Source organism: Ochlerotatus camptorhynchus, unplaced genomic scaffold (assembly GCF_037179485.1).
Source record: "Ochlerotatus camptorhynchus isolate MF236.1 unplaced genomic scaffold, CSIRO-AGI_Acam_v1.1 ptg000066l, whole genome shotgun sequence".
NCBI classification, from domain to species: domain Eukaryota; kingdom Metazoa; phylum Arthropoda; class Insecta; order Diptera; family Culicidae; genus Ochlerotatus; species Ochlerotatus camptorhynchus.
In genome coordinates this window covers 201,621-225,532 of record NW_027040556.1, presented here as the reverse complement: position 1 = coordinate 225,532, position 23,912 = coordinate 201,621, and the positions used below count along the sequence as shown (strand labels likewise).

At 44.6% G+C, this 23,912-nt stretch overlaps 1 protein-coding gene and 1 non-coding gene across 2 annotated transcripts in view; one reads left to right on the top strand and one right to left on the bottom strand.

The window, feature by feature from the left end:
• Positions 1 to 5,438: 5,438 nt before the first annotated feature.
• Positions 5,439 to 23,912, bottom strand: part of LOC135697061 (uncharacterized) — a 32,682-nt gene continuing 14,208 nt past the window's right edge. The window contains exon 3 of the mRNA XM_065216644.1: positions 5,439 to 5,525. Coding sequence (XP_065072716.1) covers positions 5,439 to 5,525 — 87 coding nt within the window. The remainder of the gene's footprint in view (positions 5,526 to 23,912) is intronic.
• TRNAA-CGC (transfer RNA alanine (anticodon CGC)) lies at positions 22,756 to 22,827 on the top strand. Its single transcript has one exon. It is a non-coding gene; the product is annotated as a tRNA-Ala (tRNA).

Sequence of the window (23,912 nt, the reverse complement as noted above, 5' to 3'; positions counted from 1 at the left end):
ACTTCTAAGAACTTCAGGGATTCTCGCTTCAGTTTAGGGAACTTCATTGCAGCTTGTCAGAGATCTTACTTCAAAAAAGCTCCATGAAATTCATGGAGGTTTAAAAAGCTTAGATAAATTTCTAGATGTTCACGAATATTTATAGATATCTTAGGTGCTTTTCCATAAGTGCGAAGATGTTCAATAAACTCATAAGAACTTCAGGGATCCTCGCTTCAGCTTAAGGAACTTCGTTGCAGTTTGCCGGAGATCTTACTTCAAAAAAGCTCCATGAACTTCTTTGATGTTTTGGGAACTCCGTTAAATTTCAAGGAACTTTCTAGATGTTCAAGAATATGTTTAGATGGCTTAGGGGTCTTTCTAGAAGTGCAAATATGTTCATTAAACTTCTTAGAACTTCAGGGATCCTCGTTTCAGTTTAGGGAACTTCATTGCAGTTTGTCAGAGATCTTACTTCAAAAAACTCCATGAACTCATTGGATATTTTTTGAACTTCATTAAATTTCAAGGAACTTTCTAGATGTTCAAGAATATTTGTAGAAGTCTTAGGTGTCCTTTCAGAAGTGCGATGATGTTCAATAAACTTCAAGAATCCTCGCTTCAGCTTAGGGAATTTCGTTGCAGTTTGTCAGAGATTATTGAATAACGCAGTAATCTGTGATAATCCATGTTACTGTTGTAAAGAGAACATCCGGAGAACTTTGAGATTTGAGCGTAATTGCTTTCGTAAACAAACACGTCTATCGCCGATTTCTCGTAAATTGAAACTCCATCTCGCAAATAAACCATTCCAAGTGATAGAGGAATCATTTATCTACCTGTTTGTGCCGTTAATTTTTTAGATTGAGCTTTAATTTACGAGAAATCGGCGATTTACACGTTTGTTTACAAAAGCAATTACGCCCTAATCTCAACGTATTTCAATCATACTCTACAATTGGTTATGGGTCCTGAATCCCCAACCGGAAGATTCAGAAGATTTTTTCATTGAAGCAGCAGTATGTCCACCCACAAGCGGAAGTTCGGGATCCAGAGAGCAAGGTCAAGGGAATGGAGATGGCAACGGAAGAGGCAGGACTGAATCAGGAAGTGTTCGAGTCAGAAGTTCCATTGCGCTGCCAGCCATTGAAAAGCTGAAAGGAAGAGAGATTTATACGACGTGGGCATTTACGATGCGGATGATTCTGATCCGTGAAGGAAGCTGGTCTGCCATTGACGAAGGCGGTGAAGATGTTCTTGAGGACGTGAAGCTGCAGGCTCTCACAACGATCTGCCTAAGTCTGTAGAGCTACAATTACAGCCTGGTTCAGGATGCGGAAACTGCGAAGGAAGCTTGGACGAAGCTGCAATCTACATTCCAGGACAGCGGATTAACCAGGAAAATTGGGCTGCTCAGAAAATTCAGTACGGCTAATCAATTGTGCTAGCGTTGAGGCGTACGTGGACGAATTGATGAGCACAAGTCACAAACTCGCATCCGTGGGATTCAAGGTGGACGATTCTTGGCTCGCGGCAATTCTGTTGATGGAACTTCCTGAGCAGTACGAGCCCATGATCATGGTACTCGAAGCGTCCGGTACGGCCTTGACAGCGGATGCAGTGGAGGCCAAAATTTTACAGGACGTTAAATTGGATCGCGGTCCGGTCAGCAGCAGCACAGAAGGTGCCCGTCACAGCAAAACGAGCCCTGTACAAAGATGAGAAGCTGTGCTTCAATTGTGAGAAACCGGGGTGCTTTGCAGCCAAATGTCCCAATGCCAGAAAGTCGTCTTTGAAGCCAAGCAAGTGCTGTATTTTCACTATTGGAGATGTAAGGACCGATTAATTGGATTCTGGATTCCGGTGCCACCAGCCACATGGCAAGTTCGGATCAACCTTTCGTCAACGCGGTTGCCATGGACCATGACGTTGGAACAGCAAACAACAGCAACATGAAAGCCGTTGTAAAGGGAACGGTTTCCGTGGAAGCTGCAGAAGGAAGCGTGGAAGGTTGCTAATGTGTTGAAAATTACGGACCTAGTAACCAACCTGTTATCGGTCAGCACCATCTGTAAGCGAGGAAACAGTATTCACGGCGAACAAATGCGAAGTCTTGGATGAAAGCGTGAGCTTGTTATTACCGATCTGGACATCGATCAGATGGATGCAGTTACAGCCTTTTTGCAAGGAGAGCTGCACGATGAGGAGATCTACATGCTGCAGCCGCAGGGGATAGACCATCGAAATGGAAAGGTATGCCGCTTGAAGAAAACTCTTTACGGCTTGAAGTAATCAAGCCGAGTATGGAATGCGCAGCTGGATGGCGTGCTTCAGAAGTTTTGACTAATTCGTTCCTCAGTAGATTGTTGCCTGTACTGGATGATGTGTGGAGACAAGCTGATGTTCGTCACTATTTACGTAGACGATTTTCTGATCTTCACCAACGATCAGAATCTGAAGCGAAAGCTGAAGACATATATATTTGAGCGAACGATTCAAGATGAAGGATCTCGGTGAAGCCAATTGTTGATTGGACATCCGGATTACGAGGAATCAAGCAGAAGAAAAGCTCTGGCTCGATCAACAGGCGTACATCGAGGAAATCATTCAGGGTTTAGGGATGACCGAATCGTATCCTGTAGCAACGCCAGCTGATCTCAGTTTAAGACTGGACAAATCATGGGACCGAGAAACCAGAACTAAGTCGAGGAGATTAAGAAAGTTCCTTTCAAAGAAGCTGTTGGATGTCTGTCTTTCGTAGCCAAGGTGACTCGTCCGGACATCGCTTTTGCGGTGAACGCAGCCAGTCAGTTTAGCGCCAATCCGGGACGTCAGCATTGGTAGGTCGTCAAGAAGATAATTCGGTACTTGAAAGGAACATCGACGAAGAAGTAGCAGTATTCCAAGCGAGGATCATCGGAACTAGTCGGATTTAGCGATGCCGATTGGGGAGGAGATCCAGATAACCGAAGGTCAACGACGGGTTACGTGTTCACGTTACAAGGTGGAGCCATATCGTGGAACGTAAAAAAGCAGCCCACCGTTGCTCTTTCATCCTGTGAAGCAGAGTATATGGCCCTGTCTTGAACAATTCAGGAAGCAATGTGGTGGAACAACTTGCGGTCGCAGATATTCGAGCAGCGGCCAGTATTTATCAATTGCGACAACCAATCTGCAATCAGCATCGCGAATAATGGCTCAATGGGTTAGCATCCGCTACCACTTTGTGCACGATAGCCTACAACAAGGAGCCACGCAGTTGATGTACATTCCGACCATGGAGCAACCAGCTGATGGTTTCACAAAGCCATCTCTTGGAATTCCGTTAAATTTCAAGGAATTTTCTAGATGTTCAAGAATATTTGTAGAAGTCTTAGGTGTCTTCCAGAAGTGCAAATATGTTCAATAGGCTTCTAAGAACTTCAAGGATCCTCGTTTCAGTTAAGTAAAAAATCGTTGCAGTTTGTCAAAGATCTTACTTCAAAAAAGCTCCATAAACTTCTTGGAGGTTTTGGGGAATTCATTAAATTTCAAAGAACTTTCTAGATGCACAAGAATATTTGTAGATGTCTTAGGTGTCTTTCCAGAAGTGCAATCATGTTCAGAGACTTCGTAGAATTAAGAGAGATGGAGAAAATGTGGAATTTGGAACTAATTCAGAAAACTTTGTAGAAGAAATTTTGTAAAACTTCAGGGAGTTTTGTATATGTTCAGGAAAAGATGCATAAGTCACAGGATATTCTTTCAGACATCCTTCCTAGACAGCTCAAAATATTCAAGAGATCTCCTTATACACGAAGATATTTATTTGGATATTTTTCCAAAGCTTCAGGTTGATCGAGGAGGTTGAGGATCTCCAACTGTTTAAAAATCTAAATATGCTTTCAAGACTGTAGGTTGTTCAAGAAGTAATCAAAAGTTTGTCAGCTAATTGAATCTGATAGAATCTTGAAAGTTGAATCTAGATTTTGTGGACATGTTTGTACATTCTCAATGGAGAAGACCCGTGCCTTCCATCACCGTCTTAAGTGATGGCTCGATCTCGCCGGGATCCAGTCGCGATGCCACCATCACGCCAGAAAACTGCCCAAACCTAAAAACCAGCCGCAAACAAGATACCCCCATGCCATCGACTCCCGCTACATCCATTGAACAGCCCTCAACACCGCAATCATCGAAGCGACCCATCAGCCAGCTAGACCCTCCTGGTCACCCCCCTCGCATAGCCCAAGCTCCCAAAATCCAAAGATCGACTCCCGCCCATACCTCGCCAGTCTTTCCGGAAAAAGCCACGCAAATGAAAGAAAAGTGGAAGTAGTACGTTATCCGCTGACTACTTTCAACGGACCCTCGACCCTCGCTATTCACCTTGACAACTCTAATGGTCACCTCAACACCTCCATCAGCTGCCAGCCACCGTCAACTGTGTCTGTGTTTGGCGTCGGGTAGCCGGGGCACCGTTGAACCGGAAGCTATATCCCAACCGGAATCTTCGGACACCCCTCGGCGCCCGAGTCAACCAGTCGAATCAACGAGTGCTTCGGGCACGCAGGGCACCGGCAGTGCGGACGTCTTAACCCCACCGGAACTGCCGGATCACCTCTGCGGCCCGCGGACGAAGAAACAAAAGAAGGGCCCAGCGATAGCCCCCGGTAGTTGGGGCCCCGTCGGTGCGGACGCCATTTCCACACCGGAACTGACGATAACCCCCCTTTGCCGGGGGATGTCTGGAAGAGGGACGCACAAGGGCGGAAACGCTCATCCCCCTATGGACGACGAGGGAGTCAAGTCTGCTTCAAGTATCGGGACGGACAAGGGCTCATCGACCCATTCCGCGAAGGACTTCGAGGGACTCGAACACGCTGCTATAACAACGACCGAAGCTGCCAAACCCAGTACGCCACCATGTAATACCTCTTCTCTCTCTGTTGGGTCATCCCTGCCTTGGGTGGGTGGAACTTCTACACCTGCCCTTGGTGGGGCCCTGTCTCATTCAGCATACAACATCAATCTGTCAGCTGGCTCCGACTATCACGATGGATCGGACACCTACGATATAGATCTACCCGTCGACCAGAGGGGCAGTTACCGTCGCGATGAAACTAGCTCCACAATCACAGCGCGCTCGTACCCCACTCCTGCCTTGCCTAAGCCAGTAAACTTTATCCTGCAGTGGAACATTAACGGGTTCCTGAACCACATTGGTGATCTAGAGCTCCTTTGCCACGACGATCCCCCCTGGGTCATTGCACTCCAGGAAACTAACAAAGCGACAACAGACCAAATGAACCGCTCTCTAGGCGGTAAGTATACGTGGACAGCTAAACGGGGAAACAACTTCCGGCACTCCGTGGCCATCGGGGTTTTGAAGATGATACCTTTCCAGGTTGTCGATATGGACTCCGAGCTTTCCACGGCTGCCAAACCTGCACGATCAACTCAGCGAAGCCATAGCTAAACTACCGGAACCGCGCATCCTGGTTGGAGATCTGAACGGGCACCACCCAAGCTGGGGCTGCCCCCGCTCCGACCCTCGAGGTGTTACCCTGGTTGATATTTTCGAGAAAGAAGACATGGTGATTCTGAATGACGGTGTGCCCACGTACTTTAACGGGCGGCATACTTCTGCCATAGACGTCTCTGCTGTCAGCCGCTGCTTTGCCGGAAAAACTCAGTGGAGCGCGAACACTGATCTCTATGGTAGTGACCACTACCCCATCAAAGTTCAACTTTCGACCGCCATCTTCCCGATGACAACACGGAGGCCCCGATGGCGCTATGAACAAGCGGACTGGGATAGCTATGGTGAAGCCTTACAGTCCTTGTTACTACAGCGTAATCCGAACAGCATTGAAGACTTTTCAGAAGTGGTATACGAAGCAGCAACAGCAACCATCCCAAAAACCAGCAGCGTTCTGGGCGTCACTACCATGAGTCACTCAATCAATGCCAGCAAGAAATCCGTGTCGCCAAACGAACCAGCTGGATGGACTTTCTGGAAAGAATGAATTCGTCACAGTCTTCGGCCGACTTATGGAGGCAAGTCAACGCCCTCAGTGGGAAACGGCGCATGACACCGCTCCACGTACAGATTAACGGTGAATCTGTTTCTGACCCTGCAATTGTAGCGAATTCAAGCGGAAAGCTAAGCCTTCGACGTCATCCATTGCAGGTTTTTTCTGTTTCTTCTGACGCTGGAAACTCGGACATCAACCAGGCATTCTCCTGGCAGGAATTGCAGCATGCCCTCCGGTGCAGCAACGGAAAGTCGGCGGGTCCCGACGAAATCGAGTACCCTCTACTCAAAACGTTACCAACTCCAGGCCAGCTACAGATGCTGGAGCTTTTCAACAAGCTCTGGCTCACCAACTCGTATCCAGCGTCGTGGAAAGAGAGCTTAGTCATTCCCATCCCAAAAGCCAATGAAACATCCCGTGAAGCTAGCAAGTTCCGGCCAATAGCCTTGACATGCTGTATGGCCAAGGTCCTGGAGCGAATGGTCAACAGTAGGCTAAAGCATTTCCTTGAAGCCAAAAACCTGCACGCCTTCCGTCAAGGGTACGGAACGTCAACTTATTTTGCAACATTAGGGGAGGTCCTCAAGAGTGCCAACAATAGCGGTCTCCACACCGAGATCGTCTCGCTGGATATATCGAAGGCCTTCAACAGGACGTGGACGCCCCTCGTCTTAGAGCAGCTTGTCAACTGGGGGCTGTGTGGACCCATGGTCCACTTCATCAAATATTTCCTGAGCGATCGCTCTTTCAGAGTCGCAGTGGGCAACACGAGGTCCCAGCTTTTCGGAGAAGAGACGGGCGTCCCACAAGGCGATGAGCAAAGCAGCGACGAGAAGATCCACGGCCAGCGTTTCCTTCTAAGTGTGCTTCTTTTTCATTATCATTTCTTGCTGATAGTCTAACTAGGCGTTATAGAAATGAAGCGTTGAACACGTTTGTATGAGAGAAACAAAACTCGAGTTCATTTTAGAGCTTCGAAAATGTAGAGCCCTGGTAGTGACACCTGTAATAAGGCCCATTGTCAAGAATTAGCCTAAATGCCCCTAATTTGGGCCCATACAAAAATTCAGCAATCGACTAAATTTTCAATAGCACCCAAAATATCCATTAGTACCGTCCCAATGACGCGTTCATCTAGATAAAATTGATAGATAGCAGATTGTTAGCGATGGACCCAATCTTAGATTCATAGGGCCAACATTAGAGCCATTTCCCCTATCATAATGCTATTGTAAAAATAAATTTATTTATTATCTAGTTACAAACAGGGAGCTAGATTAGTTTAGCTTTATTATAGAGACTTTCAGAACCTGGCTGGTTCGTCTCTTTCGGAAAAGAGGGTGGGAGCTCCTGAAGCAAGTCCCCTAGTTACAGAGTTTTGAAGGGCGGAGGTTCCAGTATGGAGCCACCCTAGTTTCAGAGTTGGGGTTCCAGAAGGGTACCCCTCTAATTGCAGAGTTTTTGTTTTACAGAGTTAAATATGGAGTTGTATCTAGGACGTAGGCTTGGTTCGTTGCAGTGGTTCGCTAAACGGGTATTCTGTAGTTGGTTGTATTGTAAGAGCATGCTGCAGTACTCCGGGTCGTGGGCAGTGCGAATTGCAGGTGTAAGAATATGATGTTTTTGGGTACACGGTTCAAGTGAATAGAACAAGATTTTCCGTAGCATCGTAGTTGGTTAAGGTAAGTTTTGGTAGTAGAGAGAGTCAGATCTTTATGAAGCATATTAATGCCGTTGACGGTTCATTGGCCAGAGCGTCTCGGATATTGGTCGGGATTCCGCATAAGTCCCAGATGCCTTGAAAACAGAGGCAGTTGACAATGATGTGTTCAACTGTCATCGTCGTATTGCGGGGATCGCATATCTTCCTCAAAGACGATACTACTCCCATATTGTGGTTTGAGCGTGTATGTCCGCATCGGAGGCAAAACAAGATGCATTGGTCACGCCAGTTAGGTTTGTCGACCCATTTATTGATCACACTTTTAACTTTTCGGATGATTGGTTCTCTTCTATTTGAACAGGAGGCAGTACGGAGGACAGATTTGGCGAAATTTTTGGCATCTGGACCGTGAACATTCTTTGTGGCCAACTGACCACAACGACCAGTGGCTGCAAGATGGTCAGCTTCGTTATTGCCTTGGATGCCGCAGTGACCCAGGATCCAGACAAAGACAGTATTCTGGGGAGACCACGTTTGAATGCCTTCTATCCACGGATGTTTAGATATCGGAGATTTCAAAGCGGCAAGGGCGCTTGCAGAATAAGATAGATCAGATCAGATGCACAGTGGTTTATCGGAGGGTGTGGTGGCAGCGTAGAATATTGCGTCGATTTACGCTGAGAAAACTGAGCATTAGTCAGGAAGCCGGGAAAAGGAACAGCAAGTGTGATCAGCGAGCAGTCGATGTTGAAGGTTGGCGCATCCACCCATCCCGTAGCACCTTTTCAGTGGACCTTTGACACCGTGGGGAGCTCCAGATGGGCAAGGGACTTAAGGACTCTATTTCCTATAAAGACCTCAGAATTTCCGGAAATCTTCTCCAGGTAGCTGATAGCCCTGCAGCACAGCGTTTCCGCAACTTGATATTGGAAGGATAGGGTGCCGAGTTCAACGCAGGTTGATTCGGCGGAGGTGGATGGTAGAAGTCTGGTGTTGATCGAGTCGCTGGTCATGCAGAATAGCTCGGTACCGTAAATATTAAACTATTCACAGTGGCTTTAGCTATCCGGAGGAGATTGTCTCTGCTGCTGCAAATTGTGTGGCTTGGAGACTGTTCTGAGGATGTTCAAGCTGTGCTGCATTTGGTCTTGATATCATTAAAATGATCACCAACCCTTATACATCGATCCAAAGAAACTCCGAGGATGTGGATGGTCTTTTTGCATGGGTTCCTTTCTAGTGGCAGCTAAAACTGCGGCTTGAGTTTACCTATGCAGTTGCTTCAGGGTGCGGCCGATTGCCAGCAGCACAATATCGTCCGCATATACTAATACGTTAACATCCTTGCCTAGGGCCTCGAAGATACCATTCATGGCAATCAGAAAGATAGTGATTGCTAAGACGGACCCTTGGGGAGCAGCTGTCTGCTCCGTCCAGGTTGATGAGTTGTGGCGTGTTGCCGGTGGTCTAGGAGATCGTTGTCCTCAAGATGGAGAATCAGACGGCGGTTGACCACCCGCTCCAATATTTTGCTAGCGCAAAAAGTCAGCGAGCTGGGGTGAAAGTTATTTGGAGTCGAGGCTGCTTGGTAATAGGGACTACCAGGTTATGTGTCTAAACCGTGTGCAGGGTGCTTACTGTCCAGATGCTAGGTAGAAGAAATTTAAACATAGAATAACCCATATGGCCCGGACGACTTCCCCTTGCATAGACTCAAGGGCACGTTGAGTTCGTCGAATCTGAAAGGGGCATTGATAGCCAAAGGAGGATTGTCCTCCAAGATGGTGAAATTATCGAGGGAAAGAATAGTTGCGGATACAGTCCTTGTCGTATCGATCGATGGCAGAAAGGGAAGTGAAGTGATCAGCAAGAGCATCGGTAATGGTTGAAGGATAGCGTGTAACGCTGTCAGGCAGACGAATAGCTAAACCTTGAGCCTTCCTTTTCCCGTTCAAGGCGTTCGTTCGGCTCCATACCTTTGATGCCGTTTGGTTGGAGTCTTCCAAGCTGCTAGATTTGGCATGATCTGGTGGCATTCAATTCGCGATAGAATTTCGTGGCACAATCCGGGTGGTTTTTGGGAAGTTGTTTAGCGCCCGGAGAGCTTTTCTCCTGGCTTTAACAGCTGTTTGGTATTGGAAGACCATCAATGAAGAGATTTCCGAACAATTTGGGCTATATTTCGGTATGGCCACTTTGGCCACCTGGAGGATGGACTGCTCTAGATCCTCCATGTTTGCCGGTGGATTGTCGTTGGAGAGCTGGGTGATGACTTGATTGTACAACTTCCAGTTGGCCTGAACGTAAAGCCATGTAGGACGTTGCGAAACTTCAGGGAGATTGTCTGCCAGAGAAATAGAGATTGAGAAATGATCACTCCCCGCAGGGTCTTCAAAGGTTTTCCACAGAAACTTACTAACGATAGAGAAGCTGGCCGAGGACCCATCTATTGCGTGTTCGACCTATCGTTGAGAATAACATGATCTAGATTTTCCAGAAGTTTTGCGAATATAGAGCCACGGGAGTTGGCTTTAGGACTCCCCCAGAGAGGATGGTGGCCGTTGGAGTCGCCGAGTACGAGAAGTGGACCGCTGCTGGTTGGAGCAAAGATCTGGGAGTTAACTGTGTGGTAAGTAAAAACTTACCACAGATCAATCTTTAAAATTTGTCGAACCTCTTAACGGAATCCCTTTATGAAGAGCTTTGAGTGTGTTGGTTTATTTCCTTTAAATTCCGTTTTAATTGCTTATCTTTTGACAGATACGCGTATTTCATCTACTACTTGCAGACTTCATCAGTGCCAAGTACCACAGATACCGGAAAAAGGATAATCAATCTTGATGCCAACGATGGGGATGTCAACGTTGATTTGGATCGGGGAGAATGGAATGCCTTCCGCAATTCCGATAGCCACCGAGTGGTAGACGTTGGATTGACTACTTTTGTAGATACAACGGTATTTCCCGCCTAGACTCCGATTAATTTGCGATGGGTCAGCTCGGTGCACCTCTTGTAAGGCGAGTCCGAAGGGAGAGTGGTTCCTTACCAAGAGTTCCAGATCGCCGAGATTGTTGTGGTACCCATTAATGTTACAGTGAATGGCGAAAGTTGAATGCTGAGATCTCCCGGGCCCGGTACACCTGGTGGGAGCGTTGGACGGTGGAACACCGTTCTTCTGTTTTTTTTTATACAGGGGGAATCTGCTCCCAGACACCTGAGAAGATAAATAAGAAGTAGCGCTCCCGACCCACTTAACCTTAACCTGTGCTCTTGGCCCTTGCCCTCCCCGGAACCGCCCGAAAGCATTACATCATGGGAGGGGGCCGGTTGCGGTGTATCACAGACATGACACTCGCTACTGCACCGTGAGCAGCTGTGCAGGGCCTTCCTCTTATCGTTCGCCGTTAATTGTTCACCTGAGTTCTAGAGCAGACGTGATAGCAAGCCAGCTGTCCACGGCGGGACAGGACAATCGTGACTGCGTACCAGCTGCGTGTGCTGCGACTTGGTCAGAGTCGTCTACACTCTAAGAACCCGGTGTCACTCCTGCCTTTGCACAACGAGGGTTTGTGCAGGGCTTACCGACCTCCTGGGACGAGCTGGATGGGGCTCGAGCGTCCTTACTCTGCTGTAGTTCGTTTAGCCGCAATATCTCTCTCTTGGGTTCGATAATTAACGTTTCCAGGGCACACCACGAGGAGGTGAACTACTTCATACCCCAATGCGTTCTTCTGTTTAACAGTGTCCTAATGTACATGAGAATGCTGAAAAAGTCAGGATAGCATCCTACCGAAGACACCCAGAGGGTTGGTACTTGAATGAAGGTGTGCTATCATCTGCTCTACTGTCTGTCGTGATTGACCTGGTATGCTGCATTGGATGACATCGAGTGTCATCCAGTGTGCGTGATGGACCAGACAAGGGCGGAACAGGAAAAAATTCAACAGCTCCTCCTAGGCCCCCTCCAGAATAATTATCTAGCTACGCCAATGGGGATGACTATTGAACTCTTACCAAAATTTTGGGAGGTTGATCTGCAACAACAGGACGTTTGGGTTGTCTTTGAAAATAACATGATTTTATTTGATGACTTGTATCAGAAGAACGTCAAGGATGACTACACCCAAGTAGCATTGCAAGTTTTATCGTGGTTTTATAGCATTCTACAAGTCTAAATAATGGTCTTAAGAACCTTCTTAAAACCCAAATTGTTACATGGGCTGATCTCTTACCAAATTGTTTGGAGATTGATCTGCAACAGCGAGGCGTTTAGCGTGTCGATAGAAACTTCCTGATATTTTAGATAATCTTCACTTAGGAGCTAGGTAAACTCAAAATGAAAATGTACCAAGGTTTAGTATATATTCGGTAAGTTGCGATGGTTTCTCCAGTCGAGTATTAGTCCAAGACACTGATGAAGTCTGCACATTGTAGACGAAGTACGAGTATCAAGGATAAGCAATTAAGGTAGTGGAATTAAATGGAAATTACGGACTATGCATGAGCATCGCATCGAAGCAATAATAAGTATTATCTCCTGTCACCGGAAGTACAGAACAGCAGGATGTCAACCGTGAAATTGATGATCACTCTGGACGTCATCGAGGAAGCACAGTTCTTGTCGTCGAGAAAAAAGACCAATCAGTACCGCGTTTGCTTAGATCTCCGTCACCTCAATTTTAACCTGACAAATGACGGTTATCCAATACAAAAGAATGCGGCGATTACGATTAACTTTTGGAGCAGCAAATACATCTCGTTGATCGATCACAAGTATGCATTTTGGCAGCTTCTGTTCCATTCAAAATCAAGACTCCATTATATGTGAGTGCAAAGTAATACTAGAACAATCAACCGACATAGTAGAAATAATATGTTTGATAAGCTAGATGAAATTAAGAATTACACGAACAATTCTTGAAGTTCTACCTGAAAACAATACTCATCAGTCTATAGGAAATAATTTGCTCAGATTTTGACAGCTCGATTGACTCAAAAAATACTCCCCCCGCTCACCTCTTATTCTGATAATGTCTAGTCCTACCCGGCCCGGGATAAATAATAATGGAAGAGACGTTGAGCTGTGTCGATATTTAGACTTGATTGTAGACCCATTGACAGAACAGTAGCGTCAATAATGCCGGTCGAAATAGTGAGTTTAGGTTGAGATTATGCAGAACAATTTCTTCCAACTGCATCCAGCTGCCATTAAAGACTGCATCGATCAAATCTAGGACACGGCCATGGAACAGTTGACCCTGCCTACGTCAACAACAAAAACCGTCATTGTTTGTCTGTACATCCATCCAGACGAATAATCTTTGCGCCACACATGCATTCCGTAAGCCGGGTCAGTCTGTGTCGTACAGAGAGAGAGAGAGAGACCCGGGGGGAGGCCTCATGCGCATTTCGCAGAAATTTATTGCTTCATTTATGGAATCTACTGATCCGTAGGTCTGATAAATGGCCTTCCCGGGCAAATTTATGGTTCTTATTCTGTTTGAAACATCGCTCGCGCTCGTCGTTCACTTGCAAATGGACCTACCTAGGAGATTCATGCTGGGTCCAAGACCCATCGACGATTCGATTGTGAACGTACAACGGAGAGAACACACCCCGAAGCCTTGAAGGCTTTTGCGTTTTCGTATCAGTCAATGCATTGCCGTGCAAACAAACATCGGAGAGATTTGGCCTTTCCGATTAGACTGTAGGTACCGGCTCGGCCTACAACATTAGTGCTCCTAGCGGAAAAAAAGCACACGCACGTAATTTATGTTGCTTTTGCTTTGCAGGACAATACATCAACAGTGAAGCATGTACCTACCTGATGACGAGGGAAGATAATCGATGTCTTCGGGGAATGGCAGTAGGTACATGCTTCATTAATAAAACAAACTTGCAACTGTCGATCAAACGGCCTGGCAATTTTACTTCCCTCATTACCACCATTCCGGGTTGAGTCAGTCTGATTATTTAAATTTCCAACTCACACAATCAACAAAAAATCCTACCATTCCAGCTGCTGCCATCATCACTAACGAGCACCGAAACCCACATGCATTTCGAATCTCTCTCCAGTAACGAACCGGTAGTACTTATACGGGGTAGGCTCATAAGCCGTTTCCCCCGGCGTGGCATGGCGCATGTGACTGACATTAGGAAATTAAAATAAAACAATAATAAAACAGGGAATAATCACAAAATCACACATAATACCCCCTCCAGTCAGACGACGACGACGACGGCGACGGCGGCGCCGCACATTCCAGCCGATGACGATGGCTTCACCGATTTGACGTTGTCGTCGTAGTCGTCTTCGTAGAGTTTTGAGCTAGTAATCCGATTAAGTGGAACAACAAAGCGTAAACAGATATTTGCATTAAAGTTGGACGAGTTGAGTTTACATCGGATGCAGGAAGCGAGGAAATTAGGCATGGGGTACGGGGTTTCTGAAGTTCTGAATGCTGAGCAGTTCCACGCCAACTGACGAATCGATTTTATTTTTCCCTCTCCTCGAATTCCATGAAACTTCACAGAATCGTTCACTAGGGGAAATGAACTAAGTTTGTGTCGGAATTCGGCTATTTTATTTTTCCAAATGGAGTATTCGATATTTTTCAATAAATCATAGCACGAAAACGGGTAATCCAATTGAAAAAAAAAAACTCCAGGGGTCATAAAAAATTTCAGGAAATTTTTCAAGGCTTCATTTAGCCTGTCAACCTATAAAATCTGAACTCCAGAATATGTTATAGAGCATTAAATCTCTTTTTGATACCATTATGTGCATTTTGTCAAAAGATTTTCAGGACATTGCACAGTGGTCCAGAATGCAGATTTAGGTGGAATGATATGTTTTGAGCCTGAAATTGAAACTTTAGAATAAAAGTCTCTTCTACAAGTTGTTCCTTATAGTTAGGCCCTCAATTAAATGACAATGAATTCTAGGGTGGTTCCTTGTTTGCATACATTAAGGTATACATTTTCCGGCAAAGTTATAGCTGAGCTAATTTCAAGCAATTTTGTAGAAAACAACTTTTTTGTATCTCTTAAATTGGCCGATTTAGAGCTATTTTCTTGAATTGAGTTAGGGTGGCTTTAAAAAAACAGTTGTTTTGCTTTAGTTTTCTTATTTCGAATTTCTCAGCAAAGGTGTCCAATAACTTTTTGATCTTAAGAAGGCGCAAATGGAAAAAAACAAAGTTGCAAATACCGAAGAAAGAAATACGGATCGGAACAATCGGCACAGACGCGACGAAATAAGGACTACGATTGGAAACTCGGAACATGGAACTGCAAATCGCTCGGCTTCCCGGGTTGCGATAGGTTAATCTATGGCGAACTTCAACCACGCAACTTCGAAGTCGTAGCACTGCAGGAACTTTGCTGGACGGGACAAAAGGTATGGAAAAGCGGGCATCGAGCGGCTACTTTCTACCAACGAGCTGGGAACCGGCTTTGTAGTGCTGTGTAAGATGCGCCAACGCGTGATTGGTTGGCAGCCGATCAACGCGAGGATGTGCAAGTTGAGGATTAAGGGCCGTTTCTTCAACTACAATATCATCAACGTGCACTGCCCACACGAAGGGAGACCCGACGACGAGAAAGAAGCGTTCTATGCGCAGCTGGAGCAGGTGTACGACGGCTGTTCGCAACGGGACGTCAAAATCGTCATTGGCGACATGAACGCTCAGGTAGGACGGGAGGCAATGTATAGACCGGCAATCGGGCCAAACAGCCTGCATGCCGTATCGAACGACAACGGCCAACGATGCGTGAACTTTGCAGCCTCCCGGGGTATGGTAGTTCGAAGTACCTTTTTCCCCCGCAAGGATATCCACAAAGCCACCTGGAGATCACCTGACCAACACACAGAAAACCAAATCGATCACGTTCTAATCGACGGGAAATTCTTCTCCGACATTATCAACGTCCGCACGTACCGCAGTGCGAACATAGATTCGGACCACTACCTAGTTGCAGTATGCATGCGCTCAAAACTCTCGACGGTTCATAACACCCGTCGAAGTCGAACGCCGCGACCCAACATTGAGCAACTACGGGACGCCGGAGTTGCCCAGGACCACGCGCAGGAGCTGGAAGTTGCACTACTCACGCGCAGCTGTCGTAGCTTCTCTTGAAGATGGCTGGAGGGACATCCGTTCAGCCATAGGTAGTACTGCTGCAGCGGCACTAGGAGCTGCAATCCCGGACCGTAGAAATGACTGGTTTGACGGCGAATGCAAACTGTTAGTAGAGGAGAAGAATGCAGCACGGGCGAGAATGCTGCAACACCACACGAGATTGAATGTGGAGCGATACAGACAAGCGCGGAACAGACAAAACTCGGTTTTCCGAAGGAAGAAGCGTCAGCAGGAAGACCGAGATCGCGAGGCGATGGAAAATCTGTACCGCGTAAACGACACACGGAAGTTCTACGAGAAGCTAAATAGTTCACGCAAAGGCTACGTGCCGCAAGCCGATATGTGCAAGGAGTTGGATGGTAACCTTCTCACGAACGAGTGTGAGGTGATTGACAGGTGGAAGCAGTACTATGACGAGCACCTCAACGGTGAAGCAGCAGAAAACGAAGGTGGCACGGCAACAGACCTTGGAGCACGCGCAGAAGACGACAGGCTACCGGTCCCTGATCTTCAAGAAGTTGAGGAGGGGATCGGTCGGCTGAAGAACAACAAAGCAACTGGTATAGATCAACTACCAAGTGAGCTATTAAAATACGGTGGTGAAGCACTGGCTAGAGCGCTGCACTGTGTAATTGCCAAGATTTGGGAGGAGGAGATATTACCGGAGGAGTGGATGGAAGGTGTCGTATGCCCAATCTACAAAAAGGGCGACAAATTGGATTGCTGCAACTACCGCGCGATCACACTGCTGAGCGCCGCCTACAAGGTACTCTCCCAAATTCTATGCCGCCGTCTGTCACCATATGCAAGAGAGTTCGTGGGGCAATACCAGGCGGGATTCATGCGTGCCCGCGCTACCACGGATCAAATATTCGCGATTCGGCAGGTTCTGCAGAAATGCCGCGAATACAACGTGCCCACACATCATTTGTTCATCGATTTCAAATCCGCATACGACACAATCGATCGAGATCAGCTATGGCAGATTATGCACGAGTATGGACTTCCGGATAAACTGACGCGATTGGTCAAGGCGACGATGGATCGAGTGATGTGCGTTGTTCGAGTATCGGGGACACTCTCGAGTCCCTTTGAATCTCGAAGGGGGTTACGGCAGGGTGATGGACTTTCGTGTCTGCTGTTCAACATCGCGTTTGAAGGTGTGATCAGAAGAGCTGGGATAGACACGAGTGGCACGATATTCAGGAAGTCCATCCAGCTTCTTGGTTTCGCCGATGACATTGACATTATGGCACGGAACTTTGAGATGTTGGCGGAAACGTACATAAGACTGAAGGCTGAAGCTAGACGGATTGGACTTGCCATCAACGCATCAAAGACAAAATACATGAAAGGAAGAGGTTCTAGGGAAGACAATGTTAGCCTCCCACCCCGAGTTCAGATTGACGGTGACGAAATCGAGGTGGTCGATGAGTTCGTGTATTTGGGCTCACTGGTGACCGCTGAAAATGATACCAGCAGAGAAATTCAAAGACGCATTATGGCAGGGAATCGTGCCTACTTTGGACTCCGGAGGACGCTCCGGTCGAATAAAATTAGCTGCCGCACGAAGTTGACTGTCTACAAGACGCTGATTAGACCGGTGGTCCTCTACGACCACGAGACCTGGACTATGCTTGTGGAGGACCAACGCGCCCTTGGTGTTTTCGAACCGAAGGTGTTGCGTACCATCTACGGTGGAGTGCAGATGGATGACGGAACGTGGAGGAGACGAATGAACCACGAATTGCACCAGCTGCTGGGAGAACCATCCATCGTCCATTTTGCAAAAATTGGGCGACTACGGTGGGCTGGGCACGTCGTAAGAATGCCGCACGACGACCCAGTGAAAATGGTTCTAGAAAGCGACCCAACAGGAACAAGAAGAAGAGGCGCGCAGCGGGCAAGGTGGATCGACCAAGTAGAAGGCGACTTGCGGACCCTTCGCAGACTACGAGGCTGGCGAACTGTCGCCATGGATCGAGTAGAGTGGAGACGACTTCTTCGGACAGCAGAGGACAACAAGGCCTTAGCCTGATTGGTAAGGTTAGGTATTATTTTAATGATAATTTTGTCCTTTTTGGCAAGTAATATTACACCATATTTTTGACACGATTGAAGTACATCCACTTTGATGTGATATCAAAATTATTTTTTGCTGTGTGCTTTTGTAAACAATCTCTTCAATTGACGATTGGTCTTAACTGCTAACTCACTCACACAACCATGATAAAGTAGGGGAAACTTTCGCCTACTAGCTGGTGTTGTTAGTTTCTGTTAGTGAGCTTGCAGTTGCCACAAATCGTCGATTGAAGTGATTATTTACAAAATCAGATACGTCGATTTGAATGGTTATGCTTGAAAAACCTAAAATCCCATAGAACTAGAACGTCAAAATCGAACACATGTTGAATCTGACATCATTAAACAAATAAGCTCTGCAAACTACACTCTTTGAAAACAATTTTATGAATATGTTACTGGAAAAAATGCAAGGATTAAAAAGGAGGACATTTTCGGGAAAAAGGAGGATGTAGAAAAATTATTGAAAAAAGAGGACATGTCCTCGTTTAGGATACCATATGGTATCATTCGATGCTCAACAGCATTCGATTGGCAATAACAAACAAACTGTCAGAGTAAATTTACAAAAAGGCGCATTTCAACTGGTCAATGTATCATCAACTAATGCAGTAATCAATAAGTATTATGTACAGATTTTTAAAATTTAAATTTGAACAGTGACAGTGATTTACCTAACGTATAATGAAATTAATTTGCAATTAATTTGCTTGGATGTGTAAATATTCATTCTCAGGAAATTGAACTGATTCAATAATACACGCTTTTTTCAAATGGTGGTCTTGTATCATTGAGACGTCTCATATATTTATCTCACTTTATTCCACATGTATACATTGCGAGGGAAAAAAATGAGACAACAACTTGTGAGGTGCACGACAACAATATGTGCGTGTGACGTGTCCCTCTCACAATAATAGTGTCGCGTCACCTCAGCTTGTGTTGCTCCTGACGAGACGAAGAGAAATGTGACAACCAGTTTCACAGCTCACTGTCGCATATATGTCATATGTGTACATGAGATTTCCGGACACCTGATCGTAACTTCGGGTAATCTGCGAAAGTACTTGCATTTTTCTCAGGCACTTTTGATCTAACTCCAATTACTCTCTCATACTCCAAATGTGCCACGACTAAATTGGCACAACGATGCCCTATATGCTCTCTGACCGAAGCGCAGGGACATGAGGTAACTCTTATACGCCTTTAACCATTGCATTTTGCGTTGAAAGACGAGTGGTCAACACACGGCTCCCTAACCTCAACGTCCATTTTCCGGATCCAGTCTGCTCCGATTTATTTTTTGACGTAGAACTACGTCTTTGTCGACTATACTGGGGTACAAATCAAAACATATGTGTAGTGAAATAGTGTTAGGTTTTGAACGCTTGTAACTTTGTCATTTATAGATGAAATTAAAATACAAGTACGCCAATCGATAGGATATTACTTAACAAATTTGTTGAATTGATACTTTTCCTATTTTTAATCAAAACACTTTTGAAAAATGCGCAAATGATAATTATATCACTATTTTCATGAACTAAACGTTTTGCCCAAACCCAGTCAACATAAACGAATACCACTAGGTTGCAAATCATTCTGCTTGAACCTGAAAAGATAAAAACAGCGCTGCTTTCCTGACTCTGCTCATTACCGCTTCGGACGGTGTGGCACTAGGTTCTGCAGCAAGCAGGACCAAGTCAGCGGCTAAAGGTGGATCACGGCGTGACCATGACCACCACAATGAGGAATGATACTTGGAAAATTATGTATGTATAACCCCCTCCCCCCTTAACAACAACCTCTCTCCCCCTTAATAACAACCCGAACAAGACATGGACTTTGACAATCACTTTTTTCGGGGAAATAAATTTTAAACAAACCACAATAGGGTTAACTACCCCATTTCCGGCCTATTAAGCACAACCCGCACTTAGTCTTTCTTAATCTAGCGCAATTTAACACCAAACGGAATGTTATTATTACTGATAGCTTCCAAATTTATTTACCTTTCCGTACGTATCGTAAGAGTTGAAAAAGAGAAACCAATCGTTGCGATATTGTCAAAAGTTTAACACTACTTCTTGACGCCAAACTCGGCCTACGGATTCTAAACTCGGCCTAACGCATTGAAACGCCATTGAAACGCCAATGATTTCACTTCGGCCTATCGGATGAAGATAAAAATTGATTCGGTCGGAGCGCTTCTTTTGTTTTTGGGAATAATCGGTGCAAACCTTCATATCACGCGTTCTTATTGACTTCGTTCGGTAGCTTATTATATAAAGTATCGTACCAAACGCATAATTGACTTGTTAACTCTGAAATCATGGATTAATTTGAAGTTTTCTGCTCGATAGGCCCAAAATATGCGTATAGGCCGAAGTAGTGCTCTACCCTATAAGTAAAAATAATTTTTCATACGCAGAGTAAAAATTTTCAAAAAAAAAAATGCTTAAGAGGAGGCATACATTCGATGAATTACCAACACCTGACTGTAAAACATATCTGGTACCTGTTTATATGCAATTCGATTAACATCCAAAGTCCATCATTTTTTACATATTTTGCACAAAAGAAACTTTTTGCCTCGCCCCATTCATAAAAAAAACGGTGGGAAATCCTGTCAGGTGCGGTTGCACATCTTTCTGCTTGAACCTGAAAATATATATAAAAGCGCTGTCGTCGTGCCCAGAGTTACCAAAACTACAGATAATTCTGTATTTCTATAGATTTTTCAGAGTTTCATCTATAATCTGTTTTCACAGATTTTAGATTTTTAGGATTTAAACGGATTACACAGATTTTTGGAAATATGATTAAACATTAAAAATAGATAATTAAACTTGAGATGTTCAAAAACAAAACATAATTTTCACTTATTTTACCATCACCAACTTATATATCTAAACATGCTTTTTTGACGAAATAAAAAAGTTAAATGAGAACTGTCAGAGGTATTCTCTTTTGCCAAACCATAAGCAATTTATGATACATATATTGTTATCAATTTTTTGTCTCTATCTGAAAAATAGCTCAATCACTTCTTAAAAGGATTTTTAAAATTATTATAACAGATATCATCACAAATTTTCTGGACAAAATTTAAGATGAAAAGATTTTTTTGGGCAAAAACAAAGATTTACTTTTGGCAACCTTGGTCGTGCCTCTGCTCATTGCCGCTTCGGACGGCGTGGCACTTGGTCCTGATGCAAGCATGACCAAGTCAGCGGCTAAAGGTGGATCATGGCGTGTCCACCACAATGAGGAATAAGTCTTGGAAAATTGTGCATGTTTAACCCTCCCCCCCTAACAACAACCCGAAAAATACATCATCACTTTTTTTCCAGGGAATAAACTTTAAGCAAAACCACAATTATTAGTAAAAACAAAAGTTTTTCCGTTAATTTCTTCCCGTACCAAAACTTTCAAATTTGAGAAAAAAAATAGCTTGAAAGGTATATTCGATGATTTATGTAGGTGAATTATACACAACTGTCTGTAAAACATATCTGGTATCTCTATATATGCAATTAGATTTACATCCAAAGTCAATCCTATTTCTATATTCTTCACAAAAGAATCGTTCTGCCCCGCCCCATTAATAATAATAAGCATAATAGTCAACAATGCATGACAAACATCAATTTTGCGTGGTTCTACATCATAACTGCGGTCGTGCCTAGGACACAACCCTTACGCGTTACGTGTCACTTTTTTTTTGTCACCACTATTTTTCATAAGGCAAATCAATGAAATTCACACTCATTTCTTATGGCTAAAATTCATAGGTGTTTCTTATTGAATTGTTACGTTCTTTTGACTGCGTGTGTGATATAAGGCTCAAAATACAACTTTCCTACTATTTTCCCATTCTGGACTACTGTAACAAATGATAAATGACAAATGATAACCTTATTTCAGCAGGCTGTTCGATTATTTGTTGAGATATGATTTAAAACACAATTGACGGCTGTTTATTGGACCCAGATAAGAGATATGCACCCTACACACTTAGTTCAGCTCACCCATAAATAGGTAATTGATTCACCCATATTTGGGTTTCAGATACATTACCTATAATATGGGTCAATTATACTGAGAAAAATCGGTATAATTCACTTACATTGTGAGTAAAGCAATTTTACCTAAATATGGGTTATTGCACTTTACTCATATTTGGATGAAAAAATAATCATTTTCCAATCCGTCAAGTCAACATTCACTTCGTGAGTGATCTGTTTATGTATCAAGTAGATCCGAGTTTCCGTTGTCTTCTTTCGGGATTTCCCTTTGAAATTCATCAATAAATCAAAAAAATTCTGCCGTGCATTATGTTTTGTTAGACGGAGGAGGAAACTATGGGAAAAATTCAACCTCGCTGTGCTGCTCCGTGTCGTCATCTGGCGTAGGTGTTTTTTTTCTTGTTGCTGCTGCCCTGATCCGTTGCCTGCAAAACTCCGCAATCCAGCTCAGATTCTCTTGACTGGTAAGTAGTTTTGGAAATTGCTTGACCGGTATAGTTAATTTTTTCTCTTTATTTTCACATCATGCTCTCGGACTTAGTGCTTCCCAACCGGCGCGTCCACCTTCTCAAATGTGATCCACTCAAACATAGACCCTTCGATATGTGTTTCCATGCATTCCTTTTTTTGAATTGGTTATAAACCCTCAAAAAAAAAATTCGTGAAAATGACCTATTTTTCATGTCGCCAGAGTGGACTACCCCCTTAAAACACAATTGACGGCTGTTTATTGAACCCAGATAAGAGATATGCACCCTATGTAAATTAAAAGACTTCAATTTAGGTTAAAACCAATGACAGTCGTTTTTCAATTGCGGGACACCGGGCCTCATTGTTCATGAGGGGATGTAGCTCAGTGGTAGAGCGCTCGCTTCGCATGTGAGAAGTCCCGGGTTCAATCCCCGGCATCTCCACACATTGACTTTTTGTCCATCAGCTCACGTACTGATAAAACGGAGTATAATAAATTATTTGATTCAGCCGACCTTTCGTATTGCAGATGGGAGAAGCAAGAACAAAACGCACCTACAGACAAAAATCCTGTAGTCTATGACAATCGATCCAATGAAAGAACCGTCATGCAGTCTAAAGAACGAATGGTCCTTAGAGGTTATTCGAATGGTTAAATGATCCGAAAAGCAAAACAAAATTGCACCAAGACAAAGTTTGATTTGATTCGGCATCGATTTTGGAGTGTGCAAATTTTAGCAACCTCACAATTTCCAGTGGTTTCCTCATGTGTCATATGTTTTAGTCATCCACAACATCCCGACCACTGCAATGGTTTGACAACGCTTCGTCTTGAACGAACAAACATACCGTAATCGTTTCACAATGGAGGGGACGGGGCTATAAATCAGTTGGAAATTGAAATTAATTCTCATGTCGAGCAAATGGTCGCACGGCAATCGTCCATGCGATATGCTGCTACTTGAAGTGAGTTTAAAATATGGATGCCGCCATATAGGTCGTTCTGTTCGCTCGAGTCAACTCGAGTTAACCCGTGTGCATAGTCAAGTCGTAGTATGTGACGTCTTCTTCATCCGAACCGGCTAGTTGTTGCACAATCATCTCATCTACGTGGTTCCCGTCTACGGTCTTCTGCTCCAGTGCATTATTACGTGCCCCGTTGGAACTAATTTCGTTACTCTCCATTCGTTCAATGGCTGTAAAGTTTATGTACATATATAACCATTTTTGCCCTGCTGGATTATAAGCTATGGTTTGTGCTTATTTGCGTCTTCTAGAAGCACATATTTCTTCTGTTGTTGCCGTAGGATGAAATTCCTTCACTCCGAACGGGCACATGTTTCTGCGTCATTCACCACCACCATCTTGCCGGGTCCTTGCACCTTGGATGCCGATCAATTCCAATTTGATTAAATCCAACATTCTCACTTGCTGAAAACATCGTAAATTTACACGATTTCATCGTATGTAGATCCTAAAAAAAACAGCATAAATTTACATTTTAAATAGTAAACACGCAACACATTTT